This window comes from Ovis canadensis, chromosome 6 (genome assembly GCF_042477335.2).
Source record: "Ovis canadensis isolate MfBH-ARS-UI-01 breed Bighorn chromosome 6, ARS-UI_OviCan_v2, whole genome shotgun sequence".
Lineage (NCBI taxonomy): Eukaryota > Metazoa > Chordata > Mammalia > Artiodactyla > Bovidae > Ovis > Ovis canadensis.
The window spans coordinates 118,107,620-118,129,214 of record NC_091250.1 but is presented as its reverse complement, the minus strand read 5'-3'; the positions used below and the strand labels follow the sequence as shown (position 1 = coordinate 118,129,214).

Here is a 21,595-nt window from a genome sequence, read left to right as displayed (position 1 = left end):
GATACAAGTGGACCTCTGATTATGAAATTCCTCCAGAACTTTTATTTCAATGGCCACATTTAATTTCCTAATTAAAGAAATTAGTGAGGCAAAAAGGTAAAATTCAGCTATCTTATTATTTACAAATGATATATAAGTTACAATACAAATTATTTGAAAATTAAGGAAGGATTAAAAAACATACTAGGTAAATGGCAAGGAAGCACAGGTGACAATATTAAGAGCAGAGGAACAGGATTTTAGGCGATGAGTAGCAAAAATGGGAGAGGGGGAAGCTTATTTTACAGTGAAAAAAGATCCAGTCCATTTAAATTAGTCATTAGCCATTATATGTATCATAAAACAGCACAAAAACATGAAGACAGACAAAAACATCCTTATAGTTAAAAGTTTAAACTTTCCCTAAGAACAATAAGGATATAGGAAAAAAATTTAAAGCACAAACATCTAATAAGCTTAAGTTATACCTTAGAAACAGAAAAAACACATTCTTTTCAAATTCTCACAAATATTCTACAGGATATTACAAAAATAGACCATGTGGCAAGGCTGTGACAAAAATCTCAAAAAACTCTAAGAAGTAATCACACTTGATCTTGTTTTAAGATTCACAAGACAGTAACACTAAGGAACTTATAACAAAAAAACCACTTATCATCATCACCATCATCAAAATGTTTGGAATCACATTTGAATATGATATCTCTCAACAAGGTCATGCTTAGATATCATTATTCTATAAATATTTACCAAACAATTTTGTTTTTAAAAAGGACTCAAATTACTAGGAGTCTCAAAAACATGAAGAAATAATTTTCTTGGCCTTCTATTCAATAATCCCCCATTAGAAATGCTTATTTTCAGCCTTTATTTATACTAATAGGAATGTCAGTTTGCACTGAAAAAGACACAGTAGCAACACACAAGTTCAAGAAAATAAAGGGAAAAAAAATTCCATAAGAATTAAGAGATTATATAACAGACACAAAAGGACAAAAAAAATCTAGAGAGGAAAACACATTATAAAAAAACAAATTTCTTGGAGACCACTGTATTTTACCTGCTTTGTTCCCCATAATGTTCCCAGTATTATTCATAAGTGTGTCTACCAAGATAAACACCATTCATCCATAAAATAAGCAAACAAAATAGTTATTTTTATTTCAGTTTGTTAAAACAAAAGGAGAAGAACTTGTGGCAAAAAAGATACTGCTGAAAAGAAAAAAGGGAAAAAAAGACAGTGTGCTATCGAACAAAAGGAATAAAAAACCAGAGATTTCAGATGTGCTGTGCTCAGTCGCTCAGCCATGTCCAACTCTTTGAGACCCCATGGACTGTAGCCTGTCAGGCTCCTCTGTTCATGGGATTTCATGAACAAGAAATGGCATGAAATGTTGGAGTGGGTTGCCATTTCCAACTCCAGGAGATCTTTCCAACCCAGGGATCGAATCCATGTCTCCTATATTGCAAGTGGATTCTTAACTACAGAGCCATTTAGGAAACCCTTAGATTTCAGATAAACTAAATCAAATAAGCATGAGTTTCCTCCAAATAAATAGAAAATTCCAACTAGCAATCATAAGAGTTGGTAATCTCCAGAGTGCCAAAGAACACAAATTCAATTTCTCTGTATCACTGATGTTATTCTGTGAGTTGAACGGAAGGCTTTATGATAACCAGATCCCACTGGGCAGTGTTTAAGATATAGCTGCCTCACAATTAATTTTATTAACACATCCAATAAATCTCTTTATTGTAATGTGCCAATATGTTATACAATAACTGCATCTCAGTGACAAGGACGTAATATTCAGATGTTTGATCTCTACTGCAAGTTCAAGAATTAGTCACTCAGTTGTGTCTGTCTCTTTGCAACCTAAGGACAGTAGCCCACCAGGCTCCTCTATCCATGGGATTCTCCAGGCAAGAATACTGGAGCGGGTAGCCATTCCTTCCTCCAGGGGATCTTCCCGAGCCAGGGGTCGAACCCAGATCTCCTGCAGTGGAGGCAGATTCTTTACTGTCTGAGTCACTGGGGAAGTTTCAATCTCTATTAATGTTACAAAATTTGAAAGAAGGAAACCCTTAGGTACTCACAGTGTGCGAGATGCTTTATAGTCTATGAGTCATGGGCAGGGCAGTGATCTCCCCATTAGCATAATGAAAAAAGGCATTCTTTCTCCCTCCTCTGAACATCCCTAGTACTTCCTGTCTCTATCACACATCTGGCACACTGTTTTGAAGTAGTAAACTTTCCACAGGCACCTGGCTATTTGGTGCATATCCCTTAAGGGCAAGCCACACCTTCTACTTATTGGAATCCTCCAAACAATACCTCACAAGTAGGAGATGATTTTTCAACATTAATGGACTGTTGGTAATTAGCTGAGTAATGTCTTCCTTCAACAACACCTCTGCAGCACGGCTACCTGCTCTGTACTCCAGAGGGCCAATACTTTTCTGAAAATTCTCTGAAAAATTAACATGAAGCAAACAAGGTCCACTGAACTAGGTTCTAAGCCGCGTTAGATAAAAGGAATAAATTTCCTTTAAATGAATCCTAACTCTAATCAAAGATTGTCAAATATCTAGGTTATAAAAGAATCGTGCTTCTGTGCTTAGTCACTCAGCTGTGTCTGACTCTTTGAAATCCCATGGACTGTAACCTGCCAAGCTCCTGTCTACCCATTGAATTTTCCAGGCAAGAATACTGGAATGAGTTGCCATTTCCTACTCCAGGGGATAGAAAAATGGGATGGGTCCTAACCTTGTTTTAAGTTCCTGCCTCTGGATTGGAAAACAACAGCAGCAAAACCAGAGCATCACCATCTATCCTCACTCTTTCCCTGAGCTCCTGACTTTCCTTACTTAGTCAGCAGCCACCTAACCTCTAGACCTTTCAGAAGGTTCTCATGGCTCCTGGTCTTCAGCAATTCAACTATACAATGGCTCTCAAACTTTAACATGCATCAGAACATCCCTAAAGATTTGCTAAAACACAAAAGGCTGGGCTCCACCCAGAGGATTTCCTGTTCAGTGGGGGGTCTGAAAGTGAAAGTGAAGAAGCACAGCCGTTTCCAACTCTTTGCGACCCCATGGACTGTAGCCTACCAGTCTTCTCAGTCCATGGAGTTTTCCAGGCAAGAATACTGGAGTGGGTTGCCATCTCCTTCTCAGTGGGTCTAGGGTGAGCCTAAGTATCTGCATATCTAAGAAGGCTTCGGGTGACACGGGTGTTACCCATCCAGGAATCCACTTCGAGAACTTTGACTATCCTCAAATCCTCCCCTATTTCTGTTACAATTATTGTGCTTAATTAATTGCTGTTGTCGTTCAGTCCCTCAATCGTGTCTGACTCTTTGCGACCCCATGGACCACAGGACGCCAAGCTTCCCTGTCCTACACTATCCCCTGGAGCTTGCTCATACTCATGTCTGTCAAGTTGGTATGCCATCCAACCATTTCATTCTCTATCACCCTCTTCTCCTCCTGCCCTGAATTTTTCCCAGATCAGGGTCTTTTCCATTGAGTCAGCTCTTCGCATCAGGTAGCCAAAGTATTGGAGCTTCAGCTTCAGTATCAGTCCTTCCAATGAATATTCAGGACTGATTTCCTTTAGGATTGATTGGTTGGATCTCCTTGTAGTCCAAGGGACTCTCAAGAGTCTTCTGCAACACCACAGTTCAAAAGCATCAATTCTTTGGCACTCAACCTTCCTTATGGCCCAATACTCACATCCATACATGACTACTGGAAAAACCATAGCTTTACTATATATACCTTTGTTGGCAAAGTAATATCTCTTCTTTTTAATATGCTGTCTAGGTTAGTCATAACTTTTCTTTCAAGGAGCAAGTGTCTTTTAATTTCATGGCTGCAGTCATTATCTGCAGTGATTTTAGAGCCCAAGAAAAAAAGTCCTTTTGTTGTTTTCATTGTTTCCCCACCTATTTGCCATGAAGTGATGGGACCAGATGCCATGATCTTCATTTTCTGAATGTGGAGCTTTAAGCCAGCTTTTTCACTCTTCTCTTTCACTTTCATCAAGAGGCTCTTTAGTTCTTCTTCGCTTTCTGCCATAAGTGTGGTGCTATCTGCATATCTGAGATTATTGATATTTCTCCCAGCAATCTTGATTCCAGCTTATGCTTCATCCAGCCTGGCATTTCACATGATGTACTCTGCATGTAAGTTAAATAAGCAAGGTGACAACATATAGCATTGACATACTTCTTTCTCAATTTGCAACTAGTTTGTTGTTCTGTGTCCAGTTCTAACTGTTGCTTCTTGACCTGCATACAGATTTCTCAGGACGCAGGTAAAGTGGTCTGGTAGTCCCATCTCTTTAAGAATTTTCCACAGTTTGTTGTGGTCCACAAAAAAGGGTATGGCATAGTCAATGAAGCAGAAGTAGGTGTTTTTTTGGAATGCACTTGCTTTTTCTATGATCCAATGGATGTTGGCAACTTGATGTCTGGTTCCTTTGCCTTTTCTAAATCCAGCTTGAACATCTGGAAGTTCTCAGTTCATGCACTGCTGAAGCCTAGCTTGGAGAATTTTGAGCATTACTTTGCTAGCCTGTGAGATGAGTGAAACTATGCAGTAGTCTGAACATTCTTTGGCATTGCCTTTCTTTGGGATTGGAATGAAAGCTGACTTTTTCCAGTCCTGTGGCCACTGCTGAGTTTGCCAAATTTGCTGGCATATTGAGTGCAGCACTTTCACAGCATTATCTTTTAGGATTTGAAAGAGCTTAGCTGGAATTCCATCATCTCCACTAGCTTTGTTCGCAGTGATGCTTCCTAAGGCCCACTTGACTTTGCATTCCAGGATGTCTAGTTCCAGGTGAGTAATCACACCATATTGGTTATCTGGCTCATTGAGATCTTTTTCATATAGTTCTGTGTGTTCTCTTCTTAATATCTTCTATTTCTGTTAGGTCCATACCATTTCTGTCCTTTATTGTTCCCATCTTTGCATGAAATGTTCCCTTTTTTTGCTATTGCTAAGTCACTTCAGTCGTGTTCAACTCTGTGCGACCCCATAGATGGCAGCCCACCAGGCTCCCCCGTCCCTGGGATTCTCCAGGCAAGAACTCGGGAGTGGGTTTCCATTTCCTTCTCCAATGCCTGAAAGCGAAAGGTGAAAGTGAAGTCGCTCAGTCATGTCTGACTTAGCGACCCCATGGACTGCAGCCCACCAGGCTCCTCCATCCATGGGATTTTCCAGGCAAGAGTACTGGTTCGTATCTCTAATTTTCTCAAAGAGATCTCTAGTCTTTCCCATTCTATTGTTTTCCTCTATTTCTTTGCACTGATCACTTAGGAAGGCTTTCTTATCTCTCCTTGCTGTTCTTTGGAACTCTGCACTCAGATGGGTAAATCTTTACTTTCTTTCTCTATCTTTTGCTTTTCTTCTTTTCTCAGCTGTTTGTAAGGCTTACTCAGACAACCATTTTGCCTTTCTGCATTTCCTTTTCTTGGGTATGGTTTTGATCACCATCTCCTGTACAGTGTTATGAACCTCCATCCATAGTTCTTCAGGCACTCTATCAGATCTAATCTCTCAAATTTATTTGTCACTTCCACTGTATAATGTAAGGGATTTCATTTAGGTCATACGTGAATGGCCTAGTGGTTTTCCCTGTTTCCTTCAATTTAAGTCTGAATTTTGCAATAAGGAGTTCATGATCTGAGCCACAGTCAGTTCCCAGGCTTGTTTCTGCTGACTGTATAGAGTTTTTCCATCTTAAGCTGCAAAGAATATAATCAATCTGATTTTGGTATTGACCATCTGGTGATGTCCATGTGTAGAGTCGTCACTTGTGCTATTGGAAGAGGGTGTTTACTATGACCAGTGTGTTCTCCTGGCAAAATTCTGTTAGCCTTTGCCCCACTTCATTTTATATCCAAGGCTAAAGTTGCCTGTTACTCCAGGTATCTCTTGACTTCCTACTTTTGTATTCCAGTCCCACATAATGAAAAGAACATCTATTTTTTGGTGTTAATTCTAAAAGGTCTTGTAGGTCTTCGTAGAACCATTCGACTTCAGATTAATTAATTAAAATCCATTTTAAAGTTGAATTCTTTCTTTAGATGAAGTTTGGTTTCTTTATCTACTATTCTAAATTAGAGTTGGACATAAGGTGTGAATGGCAAACACCATCTTTGTGTGGAGCTTTTCAGCACAATATCAAATGGTTTTGAACAAATAAAGGGTGACTCACTCTGTAAATCTTCTAGTTTCAAACTGTCACACAACCCTTTGCACCAGGTAACCACCTCAGCAGGCAGCATCACACTAGTTATTCAATTTTCATTATTCTGGGGATGCACATATAATTCTTTCTGCCAGGAATATTTTTCCTCCCTCTTACCTGGTTAACTTTTCTTTTTTCAGGTCTAAGCTCAGGGGTGACTTATACAGGGAAGTCTTCTTTTGCTTCCTCTTCACCAGGTCAAAACCTCCTACTATGGGCTCTCAGAGTCAACTGATTTTCCTCCCTGGTAGTCCTTGTCATGATTGCATTTTTTACGTTTGCTTATAGAAGTATTTTATTAACAGGTATTTCCCACACTGGATTGTAAGTTCTAGAGAGATAGGCAAGATTTTCAGTTTTAAACACTATGATATTTTCAGTGCTTAGCATACATAAGATGTTCCAGTGAAAGCAGAGAAGATCTGAGCTTTTTCAGTCCTAAGAGAGATAAAAGAAAGCACTGCTTTCTACCGTCTGCCACAGTAGCTGCTTTTCTGCGACTCTCCCCAACCACCCCATCCACCTCTCCCACCACACACACACACACACACATACACACACACACACACACACACACACACTTACCTTTTCTGAATAGTTCTTGGAGGCTTTCGGCACTTTGATTTAATACAGCCCATATTTCTTCCTCCTGCAGTGGCCCACCCCGAACTTCCAGGGCCTCAGCTAGTGACACGTGCATATTACCTATGAAACAAAGGTAACAGATGGTCTACACATCAGCCACTTTACTGCATTTGCAGCAGTGAAAGTTCTGCATCGGTAATGAGTCTATGAAGTCCCTGTCCATCTAAGTTCTCAATATGGCCTTCAATATCTATACTACATAGTCCTACAGCTTCAAGTAGAAGACAGAAAGGACTTAGAGGAAAAGACCTCTCAAAACCACCATATGCCCGAGCCCAATACGGTCAACTTCAGAGACAGACCTGGAGAATGGCCATAGTGGTGTAACAGGGAAGAACAAAATCTGACTCCATGTTGGATCTGTTTCTTTAACTTTAACCTTTGCTTTTTGTTATGTTTGTTACTATAATCACTAGAAGGATGCTGTCTATAGCTAAAAGCATACACAATGGCCTGCCTCGAGGACCCCTGCCCCTCTGACTGAATGTTAAACTAAAGTGCCTTTGTTCAGTCCACAGGAAGACATTCTGACCCTGCCCACCTGTGAAAGGCTGCAGAAAAGAAATGAACACATCTCCTCTCTGATGCTGGCCAACCCAGGAGATATTTTGCAAGAATTATGGCTTTCTAATTTTACTTTCTCACCTCCTCCCCCTCTCTTATAAAAGAAACTGGCAACCAGACCCTGATAAGATGGTACTGGAGGACACCAGTTTGCCATCTTTTTAGACACTTGGCTTCCCGAATAAAGTTGCTATTTCTCCTCTCCTGATTTATGAGCCTGTCATGTGGCAAGCAGACCAAGCCTGATTTGGTGACAGTGGTGACTACTTAATGGGAGAAGAGAGACTCAAAGTACCAGAGACACCAAAAGTACACACGATTAAATCAAAGCAACCAGATGGAGTTCAGGTTTCATTCTATTCATCCCAGGTAAAAAGAATAGAAAGGAGACCCAATGATCATGGTGGAAAAAGTTAGAAATAAGACGGACACATTTTTCCCCATTCACTGAGTTCTATATTTCTAAAAATATACTATAATTTTGCACTAAATAAACTTAAATATTTCTAGACTCAGCTTTTGCTGCCAACTTACCATTTGCCCCTGGCAAAGTCATTTTACACCTAAATTCAGTTTTCCATATGTGACATGGGAATAATAACAAAACAGTAACAATAATGCCATTTTGAGGTGACTGTAGCAAGGAAAGAAGCTATGCTCGTAATCATGCTTTGTAATCTAAAACACTATAGAAGCTGAATTAACAGAAAATCAAAAAGGTGCCTCTGTTGTGACATTTTCAATTATTTTTAAAGCATTCAATGTGTAGGCAATATATTGATGAAGCAAGATTTTCCACGGGGCTCAATAATCCTTTTTTTCACTTTGGAAGAGGGAAATGCAGCTAGTCAAAATCTTCCTTTATACATTTTCCTAAATTAACCTTCCTTGAAAAGAAAATTGCTCTTTGTAATGATCACTGAGATTTCTACACTAACCAAACTAAATTAAGAATAATGTATATCTATTGATAGGCAGAAGCAGTGGGTTTGGAAAAGAAACTAGAAGGAGTAGAAAATGTTAAATACTTATTTTCTGTAGTTATATCCTTCATTAAACTTTAAGAGATGTTTTAAAAATAAACATCTTTTTCTGATAAAAGTTGACTTTGCTTACTCAGCTATCAAGAAAACCTAATATTTTCTTTTAATTTACATTTATGATACTTTAACCTAGATGGAAAAACATCAACTACAGTTCCATACAGGAGGCCAGCTTTGTCCCATTACTTTCCTTTTCACTTGTTTATTATAGCATTTAATTCTTAGAGTCTGCCTTGAGGGGCGTTTACTTAAATGAGCAATGTGGTGGTTAGAGGGAAAATGTAAGATAATGCTTTGAAAAAGTCACAGGGCTTTTATCCAGCTTGAACAAGAAAGGATCATTTATTCAGATCCCCTACCCTCCAACTCTTGAAGTTTCTCATGTACTTTATTATATAATAGCACAGTAATGGCACAGTTATTGAATTAAAAAAAATAGAAGCTTCATTCCTTTCTAAAAGGTATCTGAATAATCTTCTACATAAAACACTATATTAAATTGGAAATGTCAACAGAAGATACTATTAGCCATCAGATACCAACGTGACTTGTGAGAAAGACTAGTCTGTAGCAAAGTTCCAAAGCAATATGAATGAGAACCAGTTAGATAGCTCTAAAACCTACACACAGGGTATAAACAGTAGGGAGAAAATTGCATAAAGAGAACTTCTTTGAAGACAGCTGTACTGATTCTCATGCCTCTTCCAGTGGGAGGCGGTGGGAAGGAGCCTTTGGATGTTTGGTATGTGTTCTCCGGAGGTAGGGAGGACACCATAGACTTGAGCTTGATACTTCAGGAATCTGAAGGCTTAGGCTAAGACAGCAGTGAGAGGGAGGACAGGGCACACAAGACAGCTGGCGGAGGAGGCAAGCTCTATTAACTCGGATATTAGCTGAGTGGGAGAGGAGAAGAGGGGCGAGGAGCAGAACACATAGCTCGGAGTTAATGAGATCTTATCCAGATGATGAAAATGTCCCCAACTTTGGATTGTGGCAATGGTTGCAGAACTCTGAAGGTATATTTTAAAAAGGTGAATTCTATGGTGTGTCAATTATATCTCAATAAAGCTATTAAAAAAAAATGGACTTTCCCTGGTGGCTCAGTGGTAAAGAATCCGCCTGCCAATGCAGGGGACACGGGTTTGATCCCTGGTCCAGGAAGATTCCACATGCTGTGGAGCAACTGAGCCCGGGAGCCCGCAACCTGCAACTACGGAGCCCATGTGCCGCAACTACTGACGTCCACACACCTAGAGTCTGTGCTCCACAAGAGAAGTCACTGCTATGAGCAGGAACTGGAGAGTAGCCCCTGCTGGACATAAACTAGAGAAAACCGGAAAACGAGAGAAAGATTTTCCTTCTAGCCAATACCCAATTCTTCTTCCTCTTCCTCTACTCCCTCTGCCCTCATACTTCCTTTTCTAATGCTTCCTCATTTCCTCTACCTTCTGGTCAGTACTCTGGGAACCTCAGGCGGTACTCCAGGTAGAATTTTTTTTAACAGCTTTGTAAGTAATTACTTAATTAAATTTGCTTTTGGCTGCACCAGGTCTTCGTTTCTCCAGGGGATCTTCCTGACCCAGGGATCAAACCTGGGTCTTCCACATTGCAGCCAGATGCTTTACCATCTGGGAACCATCAGGCAAGCCCTAATTATTGAAGAAGGGCATGGCACCCCACTCCAGTACTCTTGCCTGGAGAATCCCATGGACAGAGGAGCCTGGCAGGCTACAGACCATGGGGTCGCAAAGAGTCGGACACGACTGAGCGACTAACACTTTCTTTCTTCGAGCTTTTAGTTAAAGAAATATTACATTTTCAACATATGTGATTGCAGTTATTATTCTCAAAGGATGAACAGAGAAGCATGAACTTGAGTTTCATATAAAGGCAAAAGAATAACTTCCCCTCTCGAAGGTAAAGGAGAAAGAAAGACAGGAAGGAGGGAGGGAAAGAAGCAGGGAAGGCAGAAAGAAAGAAAAGTAAGGGGCAAAATAAGATGCTTATGATTACCTATTGTAAAGCAAATGCTATATTCTCACACACACCATGCTGCTGCTGCTGCTTACTGCTGCTAAGTCGCTTCTGTCGTGTCCGACTCTGTGCAACCCCAGAGACGGCAGCCCACTAGGCTCCCCCGTCCCTGGGATTCTCCAGGCAAGAACACTGGAGTGGGTTGCCATTTCCTTCTCCAATGCACGAAAGTGAAAAGCGAAAGTGAAGCTGCTCAGCCGTGTCCGACTCCTAGCGACCCCAGGGACTGCAGCCTACCAGGCTCCTCTGTCCATGGGATTTTCCAAGCAAGAGTGCTGGAGTGGGGTGCCATTGCCTTCTCCGACACACACCATATTAAATATTAAGATACTGGTTTTTGTTGGTTAGTCACAACGTTGGGTCTAACTCTTTGTGCCCCATGGACAGTAGCCTGCCAGGCTCCTCTGTCCATGGGATTTCCCAGGCACAAATACTGGAGTGGGGTGCCAGTCTCTTCTCCAGGGGATCTTCCCCACCCAGGGATGGAACCTGTGTCCCCTGCACTGGCAGGTGGATTCTTACCATGGAGCCACCTGGGAAGCTTCGAGATAGGTTTTTTAAAAATATTTTTTATTGTGGTAAAAAGTCTTCTAATATAAAACATACTATTTTAATCATATTTAACTATACAGTTCAGGGGCACCAGGTACATTCACATTGTTGTGCAACTCTGACAACACCCATCTCCTAATTTTTCACCTTCCTAAACTGAACTCTGCCCCCATTAAACAGTAACTCCTCATTCTCCCTTCTAACTCCCTCTCCCAAATCCCAGCATCTACCAATGTACTTTCTGACTGTATGAATTTAACTATTCTAGGTATAAAGAAATTGGTTGTTAAAATCTTCCCATAAATAAGAATAAGAAAAATTAAAAGTAACTACCAGACAACAGAATTTTTTCTGCCTACAAAAATTACACCTTTATTGCTTGATTCAGTCTGGCCTGATTTATATGTTATTAATCCTCTTTAAATTTTTAAAATTTTGCCTTTTCAGTGTAAGATCTGTATATATCGCTGGTTGGAATTTATTAGTCCACCGAAACATAGAAGGAATATATGTCTTTAGACGTAATATCATCTAGCTAACACAAGAGATTAGACACTTTAAATGTATTAACTTTGCTAGAAAAGAGGTTTACTGTTTTAAAAAACTGCTTCACCCAGTCTCAAAATAACATAATGTTAAAGTGGTTTTCTAAAATTCAAGCAAATGACACATAACTATCGATTATAAATTGTCTACCAGCACCAAGTCTGGCAACTACATATCATTTCTCTGTTATTTTTATTCACCTTTACTATATAGCTCTCCAGATCAGTAAGTCTGAAAGGAAAGAGAAGAAAGGGAATGAAAGAGATGCAGAAGTAGAAGAGGGATGCAACAAAAAGGAAGTAGAGAAAAAAAAAATCTTGAGAGGGAAAAAGTTATGAACATTCTAAAGAGTTTATTACTTTAATTGTTTCCTTTGGACACATTATGAGATAACTTGGGGTGCAGATAAATGACTGGCATTATTTTACTATCAAAAAGGTCTCGCTTTACAATACACATAAGCATAAAATTCACTTTTATTTCCTTGAAAGTGGTAGGTTACATGAGAACCACATTGTTGGAAAGACTATCAAATAAATAATCAGAATTTACTATCTGATAAATAATCAGAATCATCATTATGTTGATGATTTGCCCCATGAATCGCAGCACGCCAGGCCTCCCTGTCCATCACCAACTCCTGGAGTTCACTCAAACTCACGTCCATCGAGTAGGTGATGCCATCCAGCCATCTCATCCTCTGTTGTCCCCTTCTCCTCCTGCCCCCAATCCCTCCCAGCATCAGGCTCTTTTCAAATGAGTCAGTTCTTTGCATGAGGTAGCCAAAGTACTGGAGTTTCAGCTTCAGCATCAGTCCTTCCAATGAACACCCAGGACTGATCTCCTTTAGGATGGACTGGTTGGATCTCCTTGCAGTCCAAGGGACTCTCAAGAGTCTTCTCCAACACCACAGTTCAAAAGCATCAATAACTTGGCTCTCAGCTTTCTTCACAGTCCAAATCTCACATCCATACATGACCACTGGAAAAAACATAGCCTTGACTAGACGGACCTTTGTTGGCAAAGTAATATCTCTGCTTTTCAATATTCTATCTAGGTTGGTCATAAACTTTTCTTCCAAGCAGTAAGTGTCTTTTATTTTTATTTTTTGAATATCTATGGATTTTATTTGACTTATATTTCAACATACAATATACAGACAGAAAATACAAGTGGCCACCAAAGAACATTTATCTCCTGCATTCCTTCTGATAACATCACTCATGACTTTGAATCCTACTGGATGAAGGATGTTCAAGGATCCAACTCACACCTAAGCCCTCAGGTTGCAGGGGATCAACGTATAAGCAGTCTGTGGACAACCCGCTCTTGCACTGCTCTACCACACAATGTTAGTTTTCTAATGAAAACAAAAATGGATTTCAGGAACCATGCTGACTTTTTAATTTTTTTGCCTCTTTGCTTTAAATGGAGCCATAGGAATGGTTCTGAGTCTTGTTTGTACAAAAAAGAAATAAGGCTGCTCTACTCCAGTTAGCTTGTGAGAACTGTGCCAAGCACGAAGATCTCCTCCCAGCTCGATGGATTTCTGCCTGGGAAACTGGACTGGCCCCAGGGAGTGGCAGTTCCAACAGGAGGGTCAGCAAGGCTGGCCGTCACTTGCACTGTTCATGGTCTGTGTAGTCATCCATGTCCACGTCAGAGTCAAAGAGCGAGTGTCCGGTGAAATCTGTGTCTGGGGTTCTGGAAAAACTGTTCTCTGCTCCCTTGTCTTCAAAGGTCTCTGTCCTTGAGTAAAAGCTGAAGTCCAGCAGAGGCGTATGTGTTTTGCTGCCGTCACTGCTCTCCTCTGACTCATAGACGGTGTTGTCATCATCATGGTGCCACTCAGGCCAGAATTTTCTCCTTATCCTCTCACAGTACATAGCGAGATTGATCAACTCACCTTTAATCAGCCGTTCAGGTCTCGTCCCAGGTAAGGTCCACATCGCCTGGGCCAAGCGTCCAAAGACAGTAGCGTCGAGGGTGGAGAGCTTGGGCCCCATGATGTACTTCTTGTCACCAGTAGAAATGCTCCTCCACCATCTTAGTCACTGCCCTGGAGATGGCTCTTTCATGAGGACCAAGGTTTTTGTTTAAATTCACTCCAAGTTTCTCTTCCAGAAAGTCAATTATGAATTCTGTCCCGGAAACTTTTTCATGCTTATATTCAATGCAAGGCATTTTCCCTTGAGCAGAGAGTTTTCCACCAAAATAATTCTGATAGGGTAAGTCAGCCATCCTTAAATAAGTTTCCATTTTCAAACAGAAAGGAGATAAACTGGGGACACCATTGTTAGGTCTTGCAAACTGATGCAAAATAATAGCATCTTTGGAGTCAATCTCTTGCTGTTTCCTAATGACCAGGAGTTCGTGGAGCAGATACGCAGCTGCGGCCAGCAAAGCTCCCCCGGTCAAGTAAAGGGTTTTCTTCCACCAGGGATCGGAGCCCAGCCCTGCCATGATCCCACCATAATCCTGCAAAGGGAGAGCGATGATGTCCCCATAAAAGGAGAAGGGCTCCTCGGACCCGGCCCACCAGCCGAAGAAGGAGACGCTCTGGTTCCAGCTCAGATCCACCACGCACGGCCTGGACGAGGCAAAGCCAACCCCCCAGTACATGCTGCGCGGCTGGCTGTGGGCGCCCCTCCCAGGGCCCGCGCCACCCGCATAGGAAGGGGCCGGCGCGGCCGGGCGCGGGCGGCGCGGGCAGCGGTGACCGACGCGGCGGCGGCGACACAGGAGGAAGGGCACGGGCCGTGGGCGGCGGGCCTGGCCGGCGGGGCCCGGGGGCCCTGGGAGGCAGCGGCAGCCGCCGGCTCCCCCCGGGAGCGGCCTCTCCGCGCCGTTCTTTATGTTGGCGCCGGGAGAAGGCCGCGTGATGTCCAGTAAGTGTCTTTTAATTTCATGGATGCAATCACCATCTGCAGTGATTTTAGAGCCCAAAAAAATAAAGTCTGACACTGTTTCCACTGTTTCCCCATCTATTTCCCATGAAGTGATGGGACCGGATGCCATGATCTTTGTTTTCTAAATGTTGAGCTTTATGTTTTTGGTTAACATAGGTATTATTGTCATGACCTTAATACTGTGCCCACAGAGTCAGATAAAGTCACACAAAGATTCTAATGATGTCATTTTAATTCTGAAGGATTTGTGGCACTCAGCAAATAGGAAACATATAAAAGTGATTCCAAAAAGAACTAAACAGTAAACAGATTGACTTGAATCCACTCAAGTGATATGACAGCTTGTCTGATGATTGACTAATGAACTTGGACCATTTAAACAGATTCTAAAGAAACAGAACTATAAGAGTACATTACCTAGAGACAAATGAAAACAAAAGCTCAACAGTCCAAAACTTATGGGATGCAGCAAAAGCAGTTCTAAGAGGGAAGTTTATAACAATACAATCTTACCTCAAGAAACAAGAAAAAAATCTCAAGTAAACAACCTAACCTCACACCTAAAACAACTAGAGAAAGAAGAACAAACAAAACTTGGGCAGTCAGTAGAAGAAAGGAAATCATTAAGATGAGAACAGAAATAAATGAAATAAGAGACCAAGAAAACATGCAGAAAGACCAATGAAACTAAAAGCTGGTTCTTTGAAAAGATAAAATTGATAAACCTTCAAGAAAAAAAGGGAGAGGACCCAAATCAGTAAAATTAGAAATGAAAAAGAAGCAGCTACAACTGACTACACAGAAACACCAAGGATCATAAGAGACTACTATGAACAACTATATGCCAGTAAAACAGCCAACCTGGAAGAAATGGACAAATTCTTAGAAAGGGACAGTCTCCATATTGAACCAGGAAGAAATAAAAAATATGAACAGACCAATCACAAGCACTGAAATTGAAATCATGATTAAAAACCTTCCAACAAACAAAGTCCAGGACCTGATGGCTTCACAGGTGAATTCTATCAAACATTTAGAGAAGAGTTAACACTTATTCTGAAACTTTCAGAAAGTTGCAGAGGAAGGAAAACTTCTAAACTCATTTTATGAGGCCACCATCACCCTGATATCAAAACCAGAGAAAGATACCACAAAAGAAGAAAATTACAGGCCAATATCATTGACGAACATAGATGCAAAAATCCTCAACAAAATATTAGCAATTTGTATCCAATGATACACTAAAAAGCTCATATGCCATGATCAAGCAGGATTCATCCCAGGGATGCAAGGATTCTTCAACATCTGCAAATCAATCAGTATGATACACCACATCAACAAACTGAAGAATAAAAACCATATGATCATCTCAATAGATGCAGAAAAATCTTTTGACAAAATTTGACACCCATTTATGATTAAAAAAAAAACTCTACAGAAAGTGTACATAGAGGGTACATACCTCAACATAATAAAGGCCATATATGACAAACCTACAACTAGGTCATACCAATGGTGAAAAGCTGAAAGCATTCCCTCTAAGATCAGGAACAAAACTAGAATGCCCACTCTTACCAGTTTTATTCAACATAGTTTTGGAAGTCCTAGCTACAGGGAATCAGAGAAGAAAAAGAAGTAAACAGAACCCAAATTGGAAAAGAAGTTAAATTGCCACTGCAGATGACATGATACTATACATAGAAGATACTAAAGATGCTACCAGAAAACTACTAGAACTCATCAATGAATTTTGTAAAGTTAATACACAGAAATCTGTTGCATTTCTATACACTAACAATGAAAGATCAGAAAGAGAAATTCAAGAAGCAATCCTATTTACCACTGCATTAAAAAGAGTAAAATAAAATAAAAATAAATAAAATTTTTAAAAAAGAGTAAAATACCTAAGAATAAACTTACCAAAGAAGACAAACGACTTGTACTCTAAAAACTATAAGATGCTGATGAAAGAAATTGAAGAAGACATAAACAGATGGAAAGATATACCATGTTCATGGATTGAATGAATCAATACGGTCAAAATGACTATACTACCCAAGGCAATCTACAGATTCAATGCAATCCCTATCAAATTACCAACGACATTTTTCACAGAACTAGAACAAAAAAAATCTCAACACTTATACAGAGACACAAAAGACACTGAATAGCCAAAGCAATCTCCAAAAAGAATAACAGAGCTGGAGGAATCAGGCTCCCTAACTTCAGACTGTACTACAAAGCCAGTCATCAAAACAGTACGGTACTAGCACAAAAACAAAATAAAAATATAGATCAATGAAACTGGATAGAAAATCCAGAAATAAGCCCAAGCTGCTGCTGCTGCTAAGTCGCTTCAGTCGTGTCCAACTCTGTGCGACCCCATAGATGGCAACCCACCAGGCTCCCCCGTCCCTGGGATTCTCCAGGCAAGCACACTGGAATGGGTTGCCATTTCCTTCTCCAATGCATGAAAGTGAAAAGTGAAAGTGAAGACGCTCAGTCGTGTCTGACTCTTCGTGACCCCATGGACTGCAGCCTACCTCCTCCGTTCATGAGATTTTCCAGGCAAGAGTACTGGAGTGGGGTGCCATCACCTTCTCCGTAAGCCCAAGCACCTACAGTCAATTAATCTATGACAAAGGAGCAAGACTACTCAATGTTGGAAAGACAGTCTCTTCAACAAACTGTGCTGGGCAAAGTAGATAGCCACAAGTAAAATAAAATGAAATTAGACCATTTCTTAACTCCATACACAGAAATAAGCTCAAAATGGATTAAAGACCTAACTGTGAGACCAGACACTATAAAACTCCTAGAGGAAAGCATGGGTACAACACTCTATGACATAAATCACAGTAACATCTTTTTCAATCCATATCCCAGAATAATGGAAATAAAGGCAAATATGAACAAACGGGACCTATTTAAACTCAAAAGGTTTTGTACAGCAAAAGAAACAATAAACAAAATGAAAAGACAACCTACAGATTGGGAGAAAATATTTTCAAATGATGTGACTGATTAAGGGATTTGTTTCTGAAATTCACAAGCAGTTTATGACACTTAATAGCATCAAAGAAACAACCCACTCAGACGCCAGAGGAGAAGGATGTGTGCTCATCTCCTGCGAGAGCACCAAAATTGCAACTAGCTGTCGAACAACCATCAAAAGGAGGACACAGGAACCCACCGGTAGGAGGGGTGCAATCATGATAAAATCAAATCCCATACCCATCAGGTGGGTACCCACAAACAATAATACCAAAACAAACAATGACTCAAAAAATGGGCAGAAGATCTGAATAAACATTTCTCCAAAGAGGATATACAGATGGCCAGTAGCACATGAAAAGCTGTTCCACATCACAAGTTATTAGAGAAAGGCAAATCAAAACTACAATGAGGTATCACCTCACAACAATCAGAATGAAACGAAAGTGAAAGTCTCAGTCATGCCCAGCTCTTTGTGACCCCATGGGCTATACATTCCATGGAATTCTCTAGGCCAGAATATCGGAGTGGGTAGCCATTCCCTTCTTCAGGGGATCTTCCCAACCCAGGGACTGAACCTAGGTCTCCCAAATTGGAGGCGGATTCTTTACCAGCTGAGCCATGAGGGAAATTGACAAGTAATAAATGCTGGAGCGGTGTGGAGAGAAGGGAGCCCCTCCCACACTGTTGATGAGAATGTAAATTAGTACAGCCACTATGGAGAACAGCATGCTGCTGCCAAGAAGCTTCAGTCGTGTGACTCTGTGCGACCCCATAGACGGCAGCCCACCGGGCTCCCCCGTCCCTGGGATTCTCCAGGCAAGAACACTGGAGTGGATTGCTGGAGAACAGCATAGAGGTTCTTTAAAAAGCTAAAAATAGAGCTACCGTATGACCCTGCAATTCCACTCCTGGGCATACATTCAGATAAGAACATAATCTGGAAGGATACTTGCACCCCAGTGATCACTGCAGCACTGTTTACAATAGCCAGGACATGGAAGCAACCTAAATGTCCATCAACAGAGGAATGGATAAAGAAGATATGGTACATATACATATAGTGGAATATTACTCAACCATTAAAAAGAAGGGAATAATGCCATTTGCAGCCACATGGATGGACCTAGAGAGTGTCATACTGAGTGAAGTAAGTCAGACAGAGAAGGAGAAATACCATATGACATCGTTTATATGGAGAATCTAAAAAGAAATGATACAAATGAACTTACTTAAAAACAGAAAGAGACTCACAAACTTAGGAAACGAAGTTATGGTTGCTGGGGGGAGGGATAGTTAGGGACTCTGGGAAGTCATGTACACACTGCTATATTTAAAATAGATAACCAACAAAGACCTATTCTATAGCACATGGAACTTTCCTCAACAGTTATGTGGCAGTCTGGATGGGAGGAGGGTTTGGGGGAGAACGGATACATGTATATGTATGGTTGAGTCCCTTTGCTGTCCACCTGAAACTACCACAACATTGTTAATTGGCTATACTCCAATACAAAATTAAAAGTTTAAAGTTTGGGGGAAGAAAAAAAGAAACACAACTGTAAGAGCACCTGTCTCAAGAACAAAGCCAACTATAAAACAAAGATGTGCCACTAGCTTGGAGCATAGAGACACGCATCGTTGTGTCTAAGGACTAGCTAAGGTCATTAAGAAATCACAGTGAGTTGAGGAAGCAATCCCCAAAGTTACAAACATCTTTAATTCATGAAAATTTACAATGAATTTCATAAAATTTTAAGAGCAGAAAGCCCATATATTAGTATTTGTACATATTTGGTATTTTAGCTGTTTATAATGTTTAAGAAAAATAGGTCAGAATAACAGATCTGCTTGTGATTCCAATTTAAATAATGTAACTGAGAAAATGATTTCAGGCTTATTATGAGTTCAGTTCAGTTGCTCAGTCGTGTCCAACTCTTTGCGACCCCATGAATCGCAGCACGCCAGGCCTCCCTGTTCATCACCAGCTCCCGGAGTTCACTCAGACTCATGTCCATCGAGTCAGTGATGCCATCCAGCCATCTCATCCTCTGTTGTCCCCTTCTCCTCCTGCCCCCAATCCCTCCCAGCATCAGTCTTTTCCAATGAGTCAACTCTTCGCATGAGGTGGCCAAAGTACTGGAGTTTCAGCTTTAGGCTTATATAAAATATCACAAATACCACTGGAACAGAAAAGAATTTAAATCTTAGCATATTTACAAGTTTCCATTCATTAGAGACTTCTTTAAGTACTCAGGAAGAATTTTGCAGCGGCGGGGGGGAGGAGCGGGTGGGCGGGGGTAGTGGTGGTCAGTCAGACAACTGAAATACTTTTAGAAATCAAAAAATTTTAAATAAATGTTTCAGGGATTGAATCCATGCCCTCTGCAGTGGAAGCTGGACCACCAGGGAAGTCTCTAGAAGCCAATTTTTAACTGTATGAATGCAGTTTAAAACAATTGAGGCATTTTAATTAAGTTTGAAAATAGGATTATATACTCAATCAAAAGGTCCCCTAAAAGTGACTACTAATCTTTTCTACAAGTAAAATAAAATAACTGACCTTAGAAACTTAACAACTAGGTTTTAGAATCTGTAACTTAATGAGAATATTCATTTAAAAATAATTTTCAATAAGCTTTGCTATATACAGTACGTATTTTTTTAAAGTTAGCAGAAAAATCATTGTGTTTCTGAATCAGACAAATTTTTCTTAGATACAACATCAAAATGACCCTTAAAAAAATGGTTACGTGTTTGAACTTCCCTGGTAGCACAGTGGATAAGAAGAGTCTGCCTGCCAGTGCAGGAGACAGGGGTTCAATCCCTAATCCACACCCTGCAACTCCTGAAGGCCATGCGCCTGGAGCCTGTGCTGCACAAGAAAAGAGAACTCCAGTGAGAAGCCCATGCGCCACCAGCTAGAGTAGCTCTTGCTCTCCACAGCCAGAGAAAGTCATTGTGTAGCAACGAAGACCCAGCTCAGCCAAAAATACATAAATAAAAAATAAAAACAGCAGCGTGTACATGTTGAGTTAAAAAAAAATGTTAAAAATGTTAAGACTTCATCAAAATTAAAACTTCTGCTCTTTGAAAATAATTGATCAAAGAATAAAAAGAAAAGCCACAAATTAAAGGAAACATTTACAGATCACATAATTGATAAACGATTTATAACCCAGAATATATATGAACTATCACAATACAATAGGAAAACAAACAATTCAAATTTTTTACATCAAATTCACGAAAGACTTGAACAGGTGTTTCACTGAAGAAAGAAAATACATGGATGGCAAATGAGTATAAAATGATGCTCAACTTCAATAGTCATTAGGAAAATGAAATTAAAACAACGAGATACTGCCACATAGCTATCCGAATGACTAAAATGAAAACAAATGACCATATTCAGTGTAGCCAAGGATGTGGAGAAACCGGGACTCACACACAACTAGTCCGAACGTAAAATGGTACCTTTGGGGAAACTAACAGTTTCATTAAAAGTTTAATAGAAGCCTACTTACTATAGGATGTAGCCATTCCACTCCTAAGTATTTACCCCAAAGAAATGAAAGCTTTTATCTACACAAAGGGAACAGTTCTCAAAACTTTCTGAGATGCTCTTCCCAGGTTATAATCCTCAAATTCATCTTAAATAAAACATTCAATTTCTTAAAAAAATAAAAAGACTTATATACAAATGTCCATAACAGCTTTATCTGTAACAGCCCAAAACTGGAAACAAGCAACTGTCAACAAGTGAACAGATAAACTGATCTTAGAATATTCTCACAATGGAATATTAATCAGCCACAAAAGGAATGAACTAGTATTGATACATGCCACAACATAAATCTCAAAATAATTATACTGAGTAAAGGAAGCTAGATCAAGGAAAAAAAACAGAGAGTATGTGCTTTATAATTACATTTGTACAAAACTATAGAAAGTGACAACTGTAGTTATGACAAATAGCTCAGTTGCCTAAGGATGGCATTGCGCCATGAAGAGGCAGGTGGGAGTGACTACAAGCAAGCGTGAGAAAA

General features: G+C 40.2%; 1 protein-coding gene and 1 pseudogene across 17 annotated transcripts in view; both read right to left on the bottom strand.

Annotated features, from left to right (window-relative positions):
- Nucleotides 1-21,595, bottom strand: part of PTPN13 (protein tyrosine phosphatase non-receptor type 13) — a 225,483-nt gene that overhangs the window by 165,328 nt on the left and 38,560 nt on the right. For 16 of the 17 annotated variants that reach the window (XM_069594613.1, XM_069594616.1, XM_069594621.1 and 13 more), the window contains exon 2: nt 6,845-6,964. In XM_069594613.1, the coding sequence (XP_069450714.1) occupies nt 6,845-6,959 (115 nt within the window). In that variant the 5' untranslated portion in view covers nt 6,960-6,964. Of the gene's footprint in view, nt 1-6,844; nt 6,990-21,595 lie in introns of all 17 variants that reach the window. The other variant, XM_069594630.1, reaches the window with a different exon arrangement.
- On the bottom strand, nt 12,737-15,867 carry LOC138442182 (failed axon connections homolog pseudogene; annotated as a pseudogene).